Raw genomic sequence first — 15,896 nt, forward strand, 5'->3', positions numbered from 1 at the left:
CAAAACTGAAGTCAGTTTGGGAGAAAAAAATCAATGACGTTCAGCTTCAAATTCATACTGTCAACCACAAAGTATTGTTATTCAATATTTTAAGAATACAATATGTACATCAAAGGACCAAACTACGTGCCCGCTCATCCATTGTCGCACAAAGAACATTCAGTTTTACCATGAATTCATCGATCTCCACACTATTAAATTGTTATTCATGAAAATTTTGTTATATCCATATCGATTATCAATGATGGAACATATTTTGTGATATTTGTATTTTTAATTACACAAAACAATTCTTTGTTAAGCCGATTTAAACCATGTGTATTTAAGATTTTTTCACATTATCAAGACAAGAGACCAACCATTGAAAAAGCTAAATATCAATTAGAGAAATAATATTGAATACAATAACGCTAAAAAAGTAATAGTGTCATAAAATTTTACCATCCGCATTTGAATTAAAAAAAAAACCTGTCATTTCCCGGGGTTGATATCAGTACAACAAAAAATGACTTCAGTATAGGCAAGATTAAAGGTGATCTTAGGTCAAGGCTGACTAAAAATTATGAAACTGCGTCTTTGGTCCGGGTCCGGGCACGGCGTACAACCACCTGTATTCAAAGGGGGATAACCCTGGTCATGACCCGGAAGTAAACAAATTGTAAATAAATGAAAAGATGGTCGCATGACACAAGTCTATCATCCGCGAGGGTAAGTAAAAAGGACGCGGACGTTCAACTTTCTGTCAAATGATATCGGAAATATTGTTTGTAAGTGAACGTTGGTGGGCAATCATATTTTTAATCAAATGATGGAGATCGGCAAATCTGCCTTGAAGAGATCAGCTGATCCCACCGGTTTCAAATCGATGGGGGACGAAGTAGCCATATATATATAAAAACAAAAACAAAAAACACACACACACATCGAGTGATACCTTATTTTGACAGAATAGCTGATATGATATTTGCATTCACAAAATTAAGTTCATATTCCATTAACTATCATAATCTATAGATTGAGGAACCATAATAATTTATGAGGGTTTACCACAATTTATATTATTGACATACAATTTTCACACTATAGAGTCCTTGAAAATTATACTTAATATTGACTATAACACCCTTTAGAAATAAGAAAGTTGCTATAATATATTTAACATTGTCTGTCTAGATTTACAAATCTATCATATATTACAGTAAATGAGTAATAATACTGGCCTATATTTAGATTTACATATGCAATTTAGCTTTGAAATGCACGCTAAAAAATGCAGTATACAATATAGTAACTAACTTAATCTGCTGCAGAAGCACACTAGAGATGCACAATTTTTGCAATCAGATGATCTAGATATCTGGAGGTAACCTGAAGAAAATTAATACTGTACGCAGGAATCCGACCATCTTTAATGATCCCTTAATTAGATGTCTGCATATTTTCATTTCAAAACATTTAACAGGCTGACATCACACTGGTCAGAACAATAGATTAGGCCACGCTAACTGGTCACGAGGTCTGAATTGGCTTTGGGTTTAGTAGAGACATATAGTGAGAAAAATGGAGGTAACTTGATAACTATAATCTATTGAAAAATATATATGTCTGCGAAAATTGGAAGACATCATTGGAAAGGGAGTAATCCCATCTCCATTTTGGTGTACCTGGTATGACATTTAAAGATAGCTCGAAAAATAAGGAAGAAATTGTTAACTAAAGATTTACAGTGCACAGTAATTCAAAGCCAAACCACTAAAGTTAGACCACCAGTGGGCGGAGCTGAACTGGCCATTAGATGTCACTATTTACTGTATGAATGGGCTTATTTATTACCTTAGTCATAAACGTTGGAGTTGTCCAATGAGAGAAACTGTTGATGTTTATGTAGAAGAACTGGGAAAATACACATTTCTGTCGAGTGCCCCGACCAGGAATCGAACCCGGGTCTCCGGCGTGGAAATCTACGGCTCTACCGACTGAGCCAAAGAAGCATGCTCCGTCAGCTGAGTGACAGAGACCGTATTTAGCACTATGTACAAGTCACACCGACCCGCTCCTTTTACATTTACATAAGCAGTCTGCTAGCTATATGGAGTTTATCACTGTAGCTGACAAATGTTTTTTATATTGTATACATACATATTTATTGATATCCAAAAAAATTATGTACATTCATGAAATCAATGTAACTCTGTACATGGTTTGATCAGACAGGATGCAGCTGTAGGATATGTCTATGTGGGATGACACTCCCACGACCCTGACCGTGTTCGGACCACTGAGTTCGGAGGTGTCAGAGGGAGGAAATCTTTTCACCAGACTCTGGAAAAGAAGCAAAGGTAATTTATATTATGTTTAAATATGTAACTATATTTGGACATGCTAACTTTTACATAATGAAGAATTAAATTAAAACAGATAAATAAGTTTCATAATTGTTATAACAAATATGTAACCAGTAAAATCAGGTATAGATATTAACAGGAATGTATTCTTAGTCTAGCACTAAGTCTGATTAAAAATCTTTAAGGCTTGATTCTCATACTTTTTATTAATTTTGAAATTTGCTTAAAAACATGCTCTGATTTTGTATCTTGCCATATATATATATACACTGTCATATATTTTAATTCAGCATAATATCAAATGCCACATGAATTGAAAGTAGAAGCCCCATCTTTGATTGAGACAATAATTTTTTAAGAGTTGTTAATCATTCTCTATGTGTCTTCATATCCTTCCCTGTAAATACAGGATACTATATATTTTTTAGGCATTATCTTTTCTGAGATAGATCTAAAATTGATTTCCTGGTTATATCAGTCCTTACACTGTCTGACCTTGACCTTTAGTGGAGTGGCTGACCCTGTCAGGAAATTTTTGAGTTCTGTTCCCAGCTAGCCAAGATACTTCTCAGAACCTGACAAATCAAATATCTGCTTATCACTCTGCATGTGTATTCAGTCATATATATACACAGGGCAAATTGTGTTGAAATTGACCTTTCATCACCCTGAGAAATTGGTTTTATTTAGCAGGTGGTATACAGAGATGGTCACTTAGACAGATACCAGATAGATGTATTGTGATGCAATCAAAATTATTCTATAAAGACCACCCTAGGGACAAAAAAGGTCTTTAGACCCTTTACAGCTGCCATGTAGTCATTATACACAGGAAAAATTGTGTTGAAATTTACCATTTTTCTCCTGGAGGAAGTAGTCTTAATAAGCAGGTGCTCTAGTTCTTTAAACAGAGGTGGTCACTCAGGTTAGTTTGACTGTAGATATAATGAGATAACTAGTTTTTCCTTTGTGTGAATGATGACTTGGAGAGCTATCCAGCTATGATCTCCCCAACAGTATGGTTCACTATGACAACACTATAAGGAAAAGTTGTACAACAGCTACACCACATATACATACCAAGGACTTATTATATAAATGACTATCTGTTGAGAGGATACACAAAACAGTAGTGAAAAATTTCTCTTTCTTTTGTCAGATGACTCTTCGTCGTCACGCGGCAGTAGTCAGAAGTCGTCCCGGGACCCGTCTGTGGATCGCGAGGTCAGTAACCGTCGCCTGTCTGTCACACCGCGGTCAGCCCTACAGGATGTAACAAGTGCTACTGGTGGTAAGTAGATATACTATTGTACTGGTTATTTTTACAAAAAATAGTAATTTATGGATTCGGCGAGTCATTGCTACAATCATTTGCTTTTAAAACATTTTGTTTCCAGAAATCTGGTTCTGCAGGTTATACATCCAAAATATTAATAGAAGATGATATCATCAAGGAGTCTTGATTATTTATTTTTGTCATTATTTTGTGAAAAGACTAAATTAATAAACATTTTTCTCTTTTTTTTTCTACCAATAGTTACATGTGTACAGATGTGTTCAATGAGAGTTTGAGGGAGAACATTAGACTAATTTTTGAAAAGATAAAATAAAAAATTGTTTCTCTCTCTCTCTCTCTCTCTCTCTCTCTCTCTCTCTCCTCTCCCTCTCTCTCCTCTCTCTCCTCTCTCTCTCTCTCTCTCTCTCTCTTCTCTCTCTCTCTCTCTCTCTATATATATATTTATATATAGTTATGATGTCCAATGAGGGTTTGGGTAGAACATTAGACTATATTTTTAAAATGACAAAGACTATTTTTTGTAAAGGTAAAAATAAACATTTTTTCTCTCCATAGTTACAGACGTGTCTAATGAGAGTTTGAGGGAGAACAATGTCGTACCCGAGGTGGAACAGCAGCAGCATGGTGACGCTGACAGAACTTTATCTAGTGTGCTTAATCGACTCAGCAATATTCTGGAGCGACGACCCACGGTAGAGGACACAATTGATAGAAGAATTCAAATATGACAATTGCATTGAAGCCTTTGTGGTCAAAAAACCTTTTATAGAATGCACTGACAAATCTGTCAAAATGCTTATCGGTTAACATAATGAACTGGGGGATTTTATTAATTTTTACTATTAAATTTAAATACCAGGGTTATGATAATTAACTCATTTAGTTTATCAATAAACTGTCAATGTATATATTGTACTAATAGGCCTAGTATTTCTATAAACAGTAACAAAAGATTTCTCATATGAAAACTGCTAAAATAGGATTTACACTAAAACTATTATATACATTTACACTGTACCAGTATATTTTTTTTTGAAAATAATAACACAACAAGTCATATAATTTTTGAAGTGGATTATGTCCAACATGGAGTTTTGCAATCTTTTTCCTGTCATGTTATTTCTAACTGTTGAATCATCTGTTAGATGAGACACATGGATTTTGTAATTTCAGACACCCCAGGCGTACCGAGACAGCGACTTCAAACAGTTCTGGATGCCTGACAGTAGCTGTAAAGAGTGTTACGACTGTGGCGACAAATTCACGACGTTCCGGCGACGTCACCACTGCCGTATCTGCGGCCAGATCTTCTGTAGTAAATGCTGCAATCAAGAACTCCCGGGAAAGATCATTGGTTACAAAGGTTATTATAGCATATCTGATCATTTCTTTACTGAAAGATGTTTTCCATTATAAGCTGGTAAATCACTTGTATTTTGTAGTTTAATTTGAATTTATGTATATACAATAACAGAATTAATTGGAATTTATATCCTTTGTTATTTTTATCCTCCAAAAGAAAAAGAAAAAAAAATCAACTTTAATTTTGATGATGAATATTGATTTTGCAAATTAGCTATAAGAGTAAAAATCAATCAAACACATTTTGCTATTTTTCAATTCAAATGGATATTTTTTATAGCGCAAAGTATTATGCTGATGAGAACATCGACTGTGTAATGTTTATTAAAAACCAAGTTTTACACCCAAATATTACCATCAATATCTGATCCTTACAAAAATCATTATCTACAATCATTTTCACTAAACTTTATGTCTTAATATTAATATTCTTGTAAAGGTGGGATCCGAGTGTGTACCTATTGCGGGAAGGTTGCTATGAGCGCTCTTCAGAATGAACCGTCGACCGGAGACCTGAGGGTGGAGAGAGAAGATCTCCGTCTATCGATGGAGTACTCTGACTCTGGGGGTCCCGTGGGGGCCAACAGTATATGGGGCTCCAGCAAAAAACAAGGGGCTGTCAACAAGCACAGGTAATAACTATAAGATTAATGATAAGATTAAAGATGCTTCACAGCCAACAAATGGTATTTTTTCACTATCAAATACAGAAGAAGACGATTTAGTATTTTTCCTCAGTTACAAAAGTTACTTACTTTACACTGTTATCACAATTGAAAAGTTTGAGCTTCTAATTTTAATTCAAGTTAAAAATAGGAAAAATAATTGATTGCATCCTGAAAAAATTCTGTGGCACTATATCCTATATGGAATAAAGTACAGATTGCCCATGTACAAAAGACGAAATAAATTATTTTATATTATTTTTCATGTTAATTAGACATATACATACACGATTCAACACCAATCATTGTTCAAATGATGAATATCATTTATGCTCTGTCAGTGGTGGAGCATCTTTAAGTATTTCATATGGAAATGTCTTGTTTTACTCTTAGATGTTTTTAACTAGCGTATACTACTGTATAATAAAATTACTACATTGTATATCATTAGTATTTTTGTCCTACACTATACTGAGCATTTACTACTAGAGAAGTTTTAATTGGTTTTTTATCCTTCTTTATCATTACAAAATAATCTATCCTTAAAAACTCTTTTCTGATATCAGTATCTTATTTTGAAATAATTTAGGTTGATAATTACCCAAATAGTGAAAAGTTTACCATACATCAGCCCATAATATGACATGAGAATGTTAGCAATTGAAATAAACCAATATATGGGAAGCAGTCAGAAATCGTCAATGTTATCCTGAAAAAAAACTTGACAAATATTTACATTAGAGTGTAATTTTTGCATCCCTTATTTTAAAATTTTAATTTAATGCAAAAAAGTGCGCAAATTACACAAGTTTTTATAGTACATGTATTTTGTAATGTTCTGATTTCTGACCTGTCATGTAGGAGTCGATTGTCTATGACAAGTAGTAGCACCAGTTTGGACCAGATGGCTCCATTTGACCTCACACCCCAGACAGACTACCAGAACTTTGAAAACCTCTACATGGACAGGAAGTTTCTGGAGGTTTGTTTTCACATTCTATGTTTTCAGGATGTACTCACCAAAATAGGCTTAGTTGTTGGCATTATATAGTCTAGAAAATAATGGTCAAGGAAGTAATGTCAATGATATGTTTCAGGTAACACCATCGAGATCCTTATAAACTTATGTCTGTAGGATACAAATTACTCTCAAATGATAAATTTGGGACCAGGAAATAATTCAAACCGTGTTAGGCTACTGTTTACTTCATGAATTTTGTGATTCATGTGAATTCACAAAAATTAATAACTGTAAATTAATATGTACATCACTTATTGCTTGCTTTTCATTCAATTTAAAAATCAGTTTTTGTTCATTTTCGTGAACTTGTTTTGAAATGGAAATCGTGAAATTACATGTAAATAGCTGCGAAAGAAAGTTGGTTTACAGTACATATTGTTGAATTTTCAAGTCAGTCTGTCCCTAGAAATTTAGATAATTCATATCTGAATATCATAGTCTGAAGTTATTGTGATTAGATTAGGGAGATAAGAGAGACAGTTAATGCACATTCCAAATATTTCTATTCAAACCGATCGATTATAAGTATATTTTTGCTAGGAAATCTATTATAGTACATAAAATAAAACTGTTCCTGTTTCTTCTCCAGGAGTCCGTCCCGCTTCGGGAGTTGTGGAAACACATTGCTGACCTTGACAAAGGAGTCGAGATGCAGAGTCACAGAATTCGTCTCCGTACTTATCACAAGTGCATTGTGGGAAACAAACTGGTCGACTGGCTGATCAAGAATGACCGAGCCGTGAGACGGTATGATTATTAACATTTTAATAGGGCATGATTAAGTCTGTTTATAACATTTATTCTATTGTATTTAATCCAATCAGCACACTCATTATCATTATCAGCATATTTCCTCCTAGCTGTTTGAGACCCCAATTTGTACTCTAATTTCAAGAGTATAAGCTACATGTTAGGATAATTAAATTTAATTTACAGAAAAGAAAAGTGATACCTTAATTATAAGCCAGTTTCTTTATTTCATTTTTACATGTATTTCTTCTGCATGCAAATTGATTTTGGTCTTAATTACCCCAGTAGTAGTTTTTTGTTGAAGAATTAGTCCAAAGGTTCCCCCTTATATTTTTTTTTATAATTTTTCACCCTGGGCCCTTATAAGGTTGAATATGGTATGAGGTTTACCAGATTAGTTCTTTCTGGAATCCAGACCAAACTGCTTTCATTAGTCAGAAAGATTTAAAACTAAAAGTCTTTCTAAAATCACCAGAATTTACTTGGCCATGTTTTCTATTGCCAATATAATAGTAATTTACTTCATTGTACTAATTGTTATGAATATTATATTGTTGTCATGGTTACAGGGTACAGGCGGTGGTGATTGGTCAAGCCCTACTAGATGCCGGTTACCTAGAACCGGCCAGTGGTCAGCAACCATTAGTGTTTCATGACGACTTCACGTTGTATAAACCGTCAGAGGTAAAATTCTGTACATTTGAAAAAAACCTGGTTTTATTAAATTTACTTTATATTTAAGGGTTACCTTTAGGTTTTAAAAAATTATGTTGACAATGTAGTTAATGAAATTTCAGTTGAAATAGTGATTTCCAGTACTCATATTTGGCCTGTAGCATGCTGGGATGAAGGGCTACCAAAGCATGACCTTGTGAAAATAAATGACCTTCTCTACTTCGGGTGCGCACCTTGGTAAATTATTGAAATTTAAAACAACTTCTTCTCAATAACCATAAGGCCAAGAGTACTCATATTTGGCCTGTAGCATGCTGGGATGAAGGGCTATCAAAGTTGTGAAAATTAATGACCTTGACTTACTTTCAAGGTCACAGGGGTCAAATAGGCTGCAATCTTTGAACAACTTCATCTCAATAACCATAAGGCCTAGAGTACTCATATTTGGCCTGTAGCATGCTGGGATGAAGGGCTACCAAAGATGTGAAAATTAATGACCTTGACCTTCTTTCAATGTCACAGGGGTCAAATAGGCTGAAATCTTTGAACGACTTCTTCTCAATAACCATAAGGCCCAGAGTACTCATATTTGGCCTGTAGCATGCTGGGATGAAGGGCTACCAAAGTTGTGAAAATTAATGACCTTGACTTACTTTCAAGGTCACAGGGGTCAAATAGGCTGAAATCTTTGAACGACTTCTTCTCAATAACCATAAGGCCAAGAGTACTCATATTTGGCCTGTAGCATGCTGGGATGAAGGGCTACCAAAGATGTGAAAATGAATGACCTTGACCTACTTTCAAGGTCACAGGGGTCAAATAGGCTGAAATCTTTGAACGACTTCTTCTCAATAACCATAAGGCCCAGAGTACTCATATTTGGCCTGTAGCATGCTGGGATGAAGGGCTACCAAAGTTGTGAAAATTAATGACCTTGACCTACTTTCAAGGTCACAGGGGTCAAATAGGCTGAAATCTTTGAACGACTTCTTCTCAATAACCATAAGGCCAAGAGTACTCATATTTGGCCTGTAGCATGCTGGGATGAAGGGCTACCAAAGTTGTGAAAATTAATGACCTTGACCTACTTTCAAGGTCACAGGGGTCAAATAGGCTTAAATCTTTGAACGACTTCTTCTCAATAACCATAAGGCCCAGAGTACTCATATTTGGCCTGTAGCATGCTGGAATGAAGGGCTACCAAAGTTGTGAAAATGAATGACCATGACCTACTTTCAAGGTCACAGGGGTCAAATAGGCTTAAATCTTTGAATGACTTCTTCTCAATAACCATATAGGCTAGAGTACTCATATTTGGCCTGTTGCATGCGGGGATGAAAGGCTATCAAAGTTGTAAAAATAAATGACCTTAACCAACTTTCAAGGTCACAGGGGACAAATAGGCTAAAATCTTTCAACGACTTCTTCTCAATAACCATATAGCCCAGAGTACTCATATTTGGCCTGTAGCATGCGGGGATGAAGGGCTACCAAAGTTGTTAAAATAAATTACCTTGAACTACTTTCAAGGTCACAGGGGTCAAATAGACTAAAATCTTTGAACGACTTCTTCTCCATAACCTTAAGGCCCAGAGTACTCATATTTGGCCTGTTGCATGCGGGGATGAAGGGCTATCAAAGTTGTGAAAATAAATGACCTTGATCTACTTTCAAGGTCACAGGGGACAAATAGGCTAAAATCTTTCAACGACTTCTTTTCAAAATAACCATAAGGCCCAGAGTACTCATATTTGGCCTGTACCATGCGGGGAAAAAGGGCTACCAAAGTTATGAAAATGAATGACCTAAGTTCAGGGGGGGTCAAATATTCTAAAATCTTGAATTTTGAACTTCTTCTCAAATTCTGCCAGTGTGATTTAGCTGATACTCGCATTAATGATCCTTGTCATGGTCGTGACCAACTGTTTTTATATCTTATGTTGATCTGAAATCCAAGATGGACACCACTCCTGCCATCTTGAAAATATAGTTTGACTTTATTCTCAAGTTCTACCAGTGGGATTTTGCTGGAACTTGTCTGAATAATTTTAAGGATACTGACATTGCCCCAACAAAGTGTTGTTATTTGTCGGGTTGACCCGAAAACCAAGATGACCACCAAAGCCGCCATCTTGAAAACACATTTTGAACTTCTTGAAGTTCTACCCATGCAGTTTGACTGAAACTTGCATTAAATGATCCTTACATGGTCATGAGCAAGTGTTTTTATTTTTAACCATGACACCATATCTAATTAATTTCCTATACAGCTTTTGCCAAGGTAGTCAGATGACCGTTAAGGTGATTTGCATTTTTAACCAAACCATCATAGGATGTTTGCTTTCACCTGAAATTTTATTTTATGTTAATATCATGTTCATAAAACAATTTAGGTATCAGATCTGACAATGGCTTGATGATTCATAATTGATGAGTGATAATTATAAAGTTAACATTGATATCTTTTCAGACTTCCCCTATGGACCAGCCTGAAGAGTTCTTACCAGGGGGAGACGACTCTAGTATAGAGAACACAGAACCAGAATGGTTACAACAGATAGAGATGGATAGTGATGGTGGTATGTTTTATTATGGACAAATCCAGTCATTCTAGGTGACCATTAGTCATCACAATATCAAAATATTCTTACTGCATTATAATTGACACCCTAAATATTCCAGGGGTTACTTTCACTGTTATTATGTTGATCCCTGGACTATGTCATAGTGAAACTGAAGGCATTTCAGGAAAAAACCTGACCAATCACATGCCTTTTTAAAGACTTCCTTTTAAGATTTACAGAGAGCGACACTTAACTTCAAAGCCTTACAATGTATTATTATTCAATTCTCAAAGGAAAAAATAACCTATCTGTCTTATCTGTTGTCATATTCCAGAGGTTAATATCACGGCATCAATATCAAGGATATAAACTGAGGTAAACATTTGTTAACTGTCAATAATAAATATTTTTGACACATTTGGCACTGATTAATGACACAATACTATCTGACTGATTAATAATGATAACATTTTCCCAATGTATGTTACTATTCAGAAATGTTTGGGTTGTAGACTCTGTATCGGAGGAGCATGTTGAGAAGCTGGACTCGTTCCAGGCCTCGGGTCGCAAATACAAAGATGGTATATCTCTGGCTAGTTCAAGGGACAAAACAACAGGAGGTAATTGTGGTAATAATTATACCATTGCCATGGTGGCACTTACATGAAAATTTAACAATCATGTAACAGCAGAGCGTATAAAAAGCTCAAATGAAAAATCTGTCAGTTAAATCATACAGTGAACAGCTGCCAGATCTGTCTATAAAGACCACCCAAGGGACAAAAGATGGTTGTTATACACAGGGTAAATTGTGTCGAAATTGACCATTAGGGATCCTGAGAAAGTGGGCTTTATACGGATGTGGTTTGACTGTATATGTTGTGTTATTCTCTTGAATCTTGTTTTTTATTTTGTCTGACCATGTCCTATTAATTAACACAACCCAGTTCTAAATTGGGGTTGGTGGGAGAATTTAAGGTTAACTTCAGGATTGATTAAAGGATAAATTGAAAAATAATCAATTTAAAATATATCTCTTGACTTTATGATTGATGTTTTGTGTTTTAAGATGAGGAGGAGGTTATGGACTTTGAACCACTTCCTAGACAAGATAACCACGGTACAGGTGGACAAGATGACATCATTCACAGGTAAGATTGGAAGAAAACACACCTGTGGGCTTGGTATGGTTTTTCCGGATGAAATTGCATGAAATGATCTGGACATGGTCCCGACAAAGAGTTGTTATTTTTCCGGGTCGATCCGTAATCCAAGATGGCCGCCACAGCCGGCTTTCTTGGAAACACATTTATGAAATTCTTCTCGAATTACTATACCCGTTGCTATTTGGCTGAAACATGCATGAAATGATCCTGACCATGGACCCGAACAAGTGTTAATATATTAGGACGATCTGAAAACCCAAGATGGCCGCTGCAGCCGCCATCCATGAAAACAAATGTGAACATCTCAAGTTCTAACTGGATGCCGATTTGGCTGAACACTTGCATGAAATGATCCCGGACATGTTTGCGACAACAGTTTTGATTATTTTATTGAGGTCAATGTCCAAAATCGAGATGGTTGCGGCGGGTAAATCGACACTAATATCCTAAATTAATTGCTATATGTTAAGGGCCTTGGGCACACTTGTTTGAAAGAAAATTATTTTTATTTGTATGAATGAAATTATGGAAAGAGATCCTGGAATTGGTCCTGACAAAGTGACACAGTTTTTAATTAATTTAACTATAGCCAAGGTAGTCAGTATGACACGGTGAAGCCTTTGGGCCTCTGTTAATCCAAACCTACTTTTCTTTTTCCTTTCAAGGAACCAGAAGGCCAAGGGTAATTCATATTTAGGGTGTAGGTTTGCTGAGGATGGAGGGCTACCAAGTATGTTCAATTGAATGCCCTTGGAATTCAATTCAAGGTCACTAGGGGTCAAAATGTGCCTAAAGTTTTTAAATAACATCTTCTCAAGAACCAGGAAGCCCCAGGGTACTGATATTTGCCCGGTAGGATGCAGGGATGAAGGGCTACCATGTTTGTTCAAATAAATGACCAATGACCTGCATTCAAGGTCTACGAAGAGGGTCAAATAAGCTAAAATTCTTTAATACCTGACATCTTCTCAAGATCCATAATGCCAGGGTACTGAATATTGGGACTGTGACAGCTTGGATGAAGGACTAACCCAGGTTGATCAAATAGAATTACCTTAAACCTTCAATCAAGGTCACAGGGGTCCAAAAAAAAGGCTAAATAAACTTGAAACGACTTCATTCTTCTCAATAACCATAAGGCCCAGGGTACTGAAATTTGGCCTGTAGGGTGCTGGGATGAAGGGCTAACAAAGTTAGTTCAACTAAATGAACCCTTAGACCTTCATTCCAAGGTCACAGAAAAGGGTCAAATAGGCTAAAAAAATATTTAAACAAGTCTTGTGAATAACTATGAGGCCAATAGACATGAAATTAGGCCTGTGGGCTGCTGTTATGACTTGCTACCAAGTTTGAGTCCAAATGCATTGACCTGTGAGCCTCATTCAAGGTCACAGGGGACAAATAGGCTAAAATCTTTAAATGAATTCTTCATCTAAGAACTCAGAAGGCTCCAGGGTACTGTTATTTGGCATGTTAGCATGCCTCGGATGAAGGACTTACAGTTTTTTTTTTATTCAATGAATTACCTTTGAACTTCATATCAAGGTCACAGTGGTGCAAATAGGTCTAAAATCTTTAAACGATTATGTTGCATGGTACTAATAGTCAGATGACCGTTAAGGCCCATGGGCCTCTTGTCTTAGTTTCAAGTCCAGTCAACAGCCGGGGTTATCATAGTTACTTCCCTGTTTGGTATAATAAATTATCTAAAAATATCATTAGTTATATAAGAGGATGCTATATATTGATACCGTATATAAATGTAGCTGGTAATTCATACAAGGATGATATTTTATTGATTTTGTGAGAGATTACAAATGCTATTATAGAAAAAATTGATCAACAGAAATAGTGAGAAATGACTCCAGTCATATAGACCCCGAAAATTCAGATTGCGGAAATCTAAAACTGCTTAAATTTATGATTTTGTGGGATAATGAACATGCTATGATAGAAAAAAATTGATTTTCAAAATATTGAGAAATGATTTAGTCATATTCCGTATTTGCATATTACAGAGTTATCTACCCTTGCGGGTAGGTATTGATTGTGACGTCATTTGTTTGCGAGGGTAATGTCATACTTTTCAGAGAAAATGACGTGAATTGCGCTCACAAAATAATGACGTAACAATTGATACCTAACCTCAAGGGAGCTAAATCTGTAATATGCAAAGACGGAATAGACTGTGAAAGCCAGGTCGCAGAAGTTTAATTTTCTTGTTTCAATAAGTTATTAAAATCGTCGTGGAAGTTTGGAATCTTGTAAATAACCAGCCACCATATACGGTTCTTTTTGAAATTTAACAAAATATAATTATTTTATTTGCAGATTCTGTGTTTACCAGCTCTCAGACACAGAGTGGGAGTCAATTACTAAGCTCATGTCGAGGTTGGCGGACATTAGAGCAGGTCAAGGATGAAAACGATGAGAAAACATCCTATGTTACATTACGGTTTGTGTATTATGAATTTTAGCCCTAGGGTTTGGGTTTTTTAAAAAGCTTGTCATATTGATTCAATTCAAATGCAAGTGCATTTGTGTAGAAATGTGGAGATGAAAGTGCAGTAGAAATTTTAAATGGAAAATAAATCACTTGGAAAGAGATCTAAATCTTGGAAACACAAGTCTTGTGAGATAAGTTGCTTCACAGTATAATAATATGGGGGTTTCAAGTTCCCAAAACAATGTGGGTAAAGTGCAATTTTCCGTTGATTATTCCAACCTTTTGCTGCTTATGACGTCACAAATATGACGTCACAAATATCACGTCAAATAATGATTTCACAATCACCGGAAAGTAGGACTAATCAATGGTAAATTGTACTTTACTCAAGTGGTTTTGGGATCTGTGAACGGTCATAGTGTATTTTGATGATAACTCGTCTTGAAATGACAGTTATTTTGAGATTTAATGAATCCTGACATATTAGGTGACGTATCATTACTATTCTTTAAGTTACAGATCTGTATATTTGGTGATATGATATGTACAGGTCACTACATGATGACCACTTACGTGGGCTGGTCAGTCAGATGCTGTGTGATGAAGGATTGTCCAAATCCTGGATGGACATCATCCTAGGGACTGCCCAGAGAGTCAGTACATACGTCCACCCAGACATCAAACATTCAGGTGACCATATGGACATCAGAAGATACATCAAGTTCAAGAAGGTGCTTTGATTTTAGTTCTCAGTTATGATTTTTACTGGTAGTCTTGATATTTGTATGGCATGGGATATGGACTAGTACAGTGGTTAATGTGTAATTGTCATTGGATTAAAAGTCTAAATAATGCAGTCAGACTGAATTTGTTTTTCAATTGTAACTTCATACCAAAATCATACAACTACTCAGATATGATTAATGATGATAAAGTATAATGAGTGAGGGTATTAAATTTTGCACATAGCAATTAAAGATATTCTATTCCTTAAATTTCAATTAAAATTCAATGCTTACTCTTTAAATACCGGTATTAACAGTTAAAACTATTTCAAATTGTTTATTGATGTACATATTAGAGATTCTATTACCAAATTAACTAATTACCACTGTTGATGCTAATTAGTGGTATTATTACAGCGAGTTAAAAGAATATCCAGCCAAGATTTGAATATAATTTGGTGGCCTCTTTAACTGGTATACAGGTATATTAAATTTATTTATTAATAGTATGTCATTTTTAAGTTTTTCTGTGTAAAATACTAATTTGTTGAACTTAAATTGTCTGACCAGATCCCCGGCGGAACTAAGGAAAAGACCTGCGTGATACACGGCCTACTTTTCACCAAGAATGTGGCTCACAAAAAGATGGCACATCAGCTGACCAATCCAAAAATCCTCCTTCTCAAAGGCTCCATCGAGTACCAACGTGTGGAGAGTAAATTCTCCTCCCTGGAACCTCAAATCCTGCAGGTAAATCCCCCTCTGGAGCAACATGCACATATACCTCCATTTACCTAGGAAGTGGTGGAAATTAAAGCTACTGTGATATTCATTTAATTTAATCTGTCTCTATTTTTTGAGATTTAAATACTTGTCCTTG

General features: G+C 35.5%; 1 protein-coding gene across 1 annotated transcript in view; it reads left to right on the forward strand.

Annotated features, from left to right (window-relative positions):
• The first annotated feature begins 542 nt into the window (after positions 1–542).
• Positions 543–15,896, forward strand: part of LOC138309273 (1-phosphatidylinositol 3-phosphate 5-kinase-like) — a 60,864-nt gene continuing 45,510 nt past the window's right edge. The window contains 16 exon segments of the mRNA XM_069250444.1: positions 543–708; positions 2,211–2,339; positions 3,505–3,636; positions 4,198–4,334; positions 4,816–5,005; positions 5,444–5,636; positions 6,531–6,651; positions 7,280–7,437; positions 8,010–8,124; positions 10,586–10,694; positions 11,192–11,308; positions 11,749–11,830; positions 11,922–11,936; positions 14,193–14,300; positions 14,842–15,022; positions 15,587–15,766. Of these exon segments, the coding sequence (XP_069106545.1) occupies positions 2,231–2,339; positions 3,505–3,636; positions 4,198–4,334; positions 4,816–5,005; positions 5,444–5,636; positions 6,531–6,651; positions 7,280–7,437; positions 8,010–8,124; positions 10,586–10,694; positions 11,192–11,308; positions 11,749–11,830; positions 11,922–11,936; positions 14,193–14,300; positions 14,842–15,022; positions 15,587–15,766 (1,947 nt within the window). The 5' untranslated portion in view covers positions 543–708; positions 2,211–2,230.

Source organism: Argopecten irradians, chromosome 15 (genome assembly GCF_041381155.1).
Source record: "Argopecten irradians isolate NY chromosome 15, Ai_NY, whole genome shotgun sequence".
In the NCBI taxonomy this organism is placed as follows: Eukaryota; Metazoa; Mollusca; class Bivalvia; order Pectinida; family Pectinidae; genus Argopecten; species Argopecten irradians.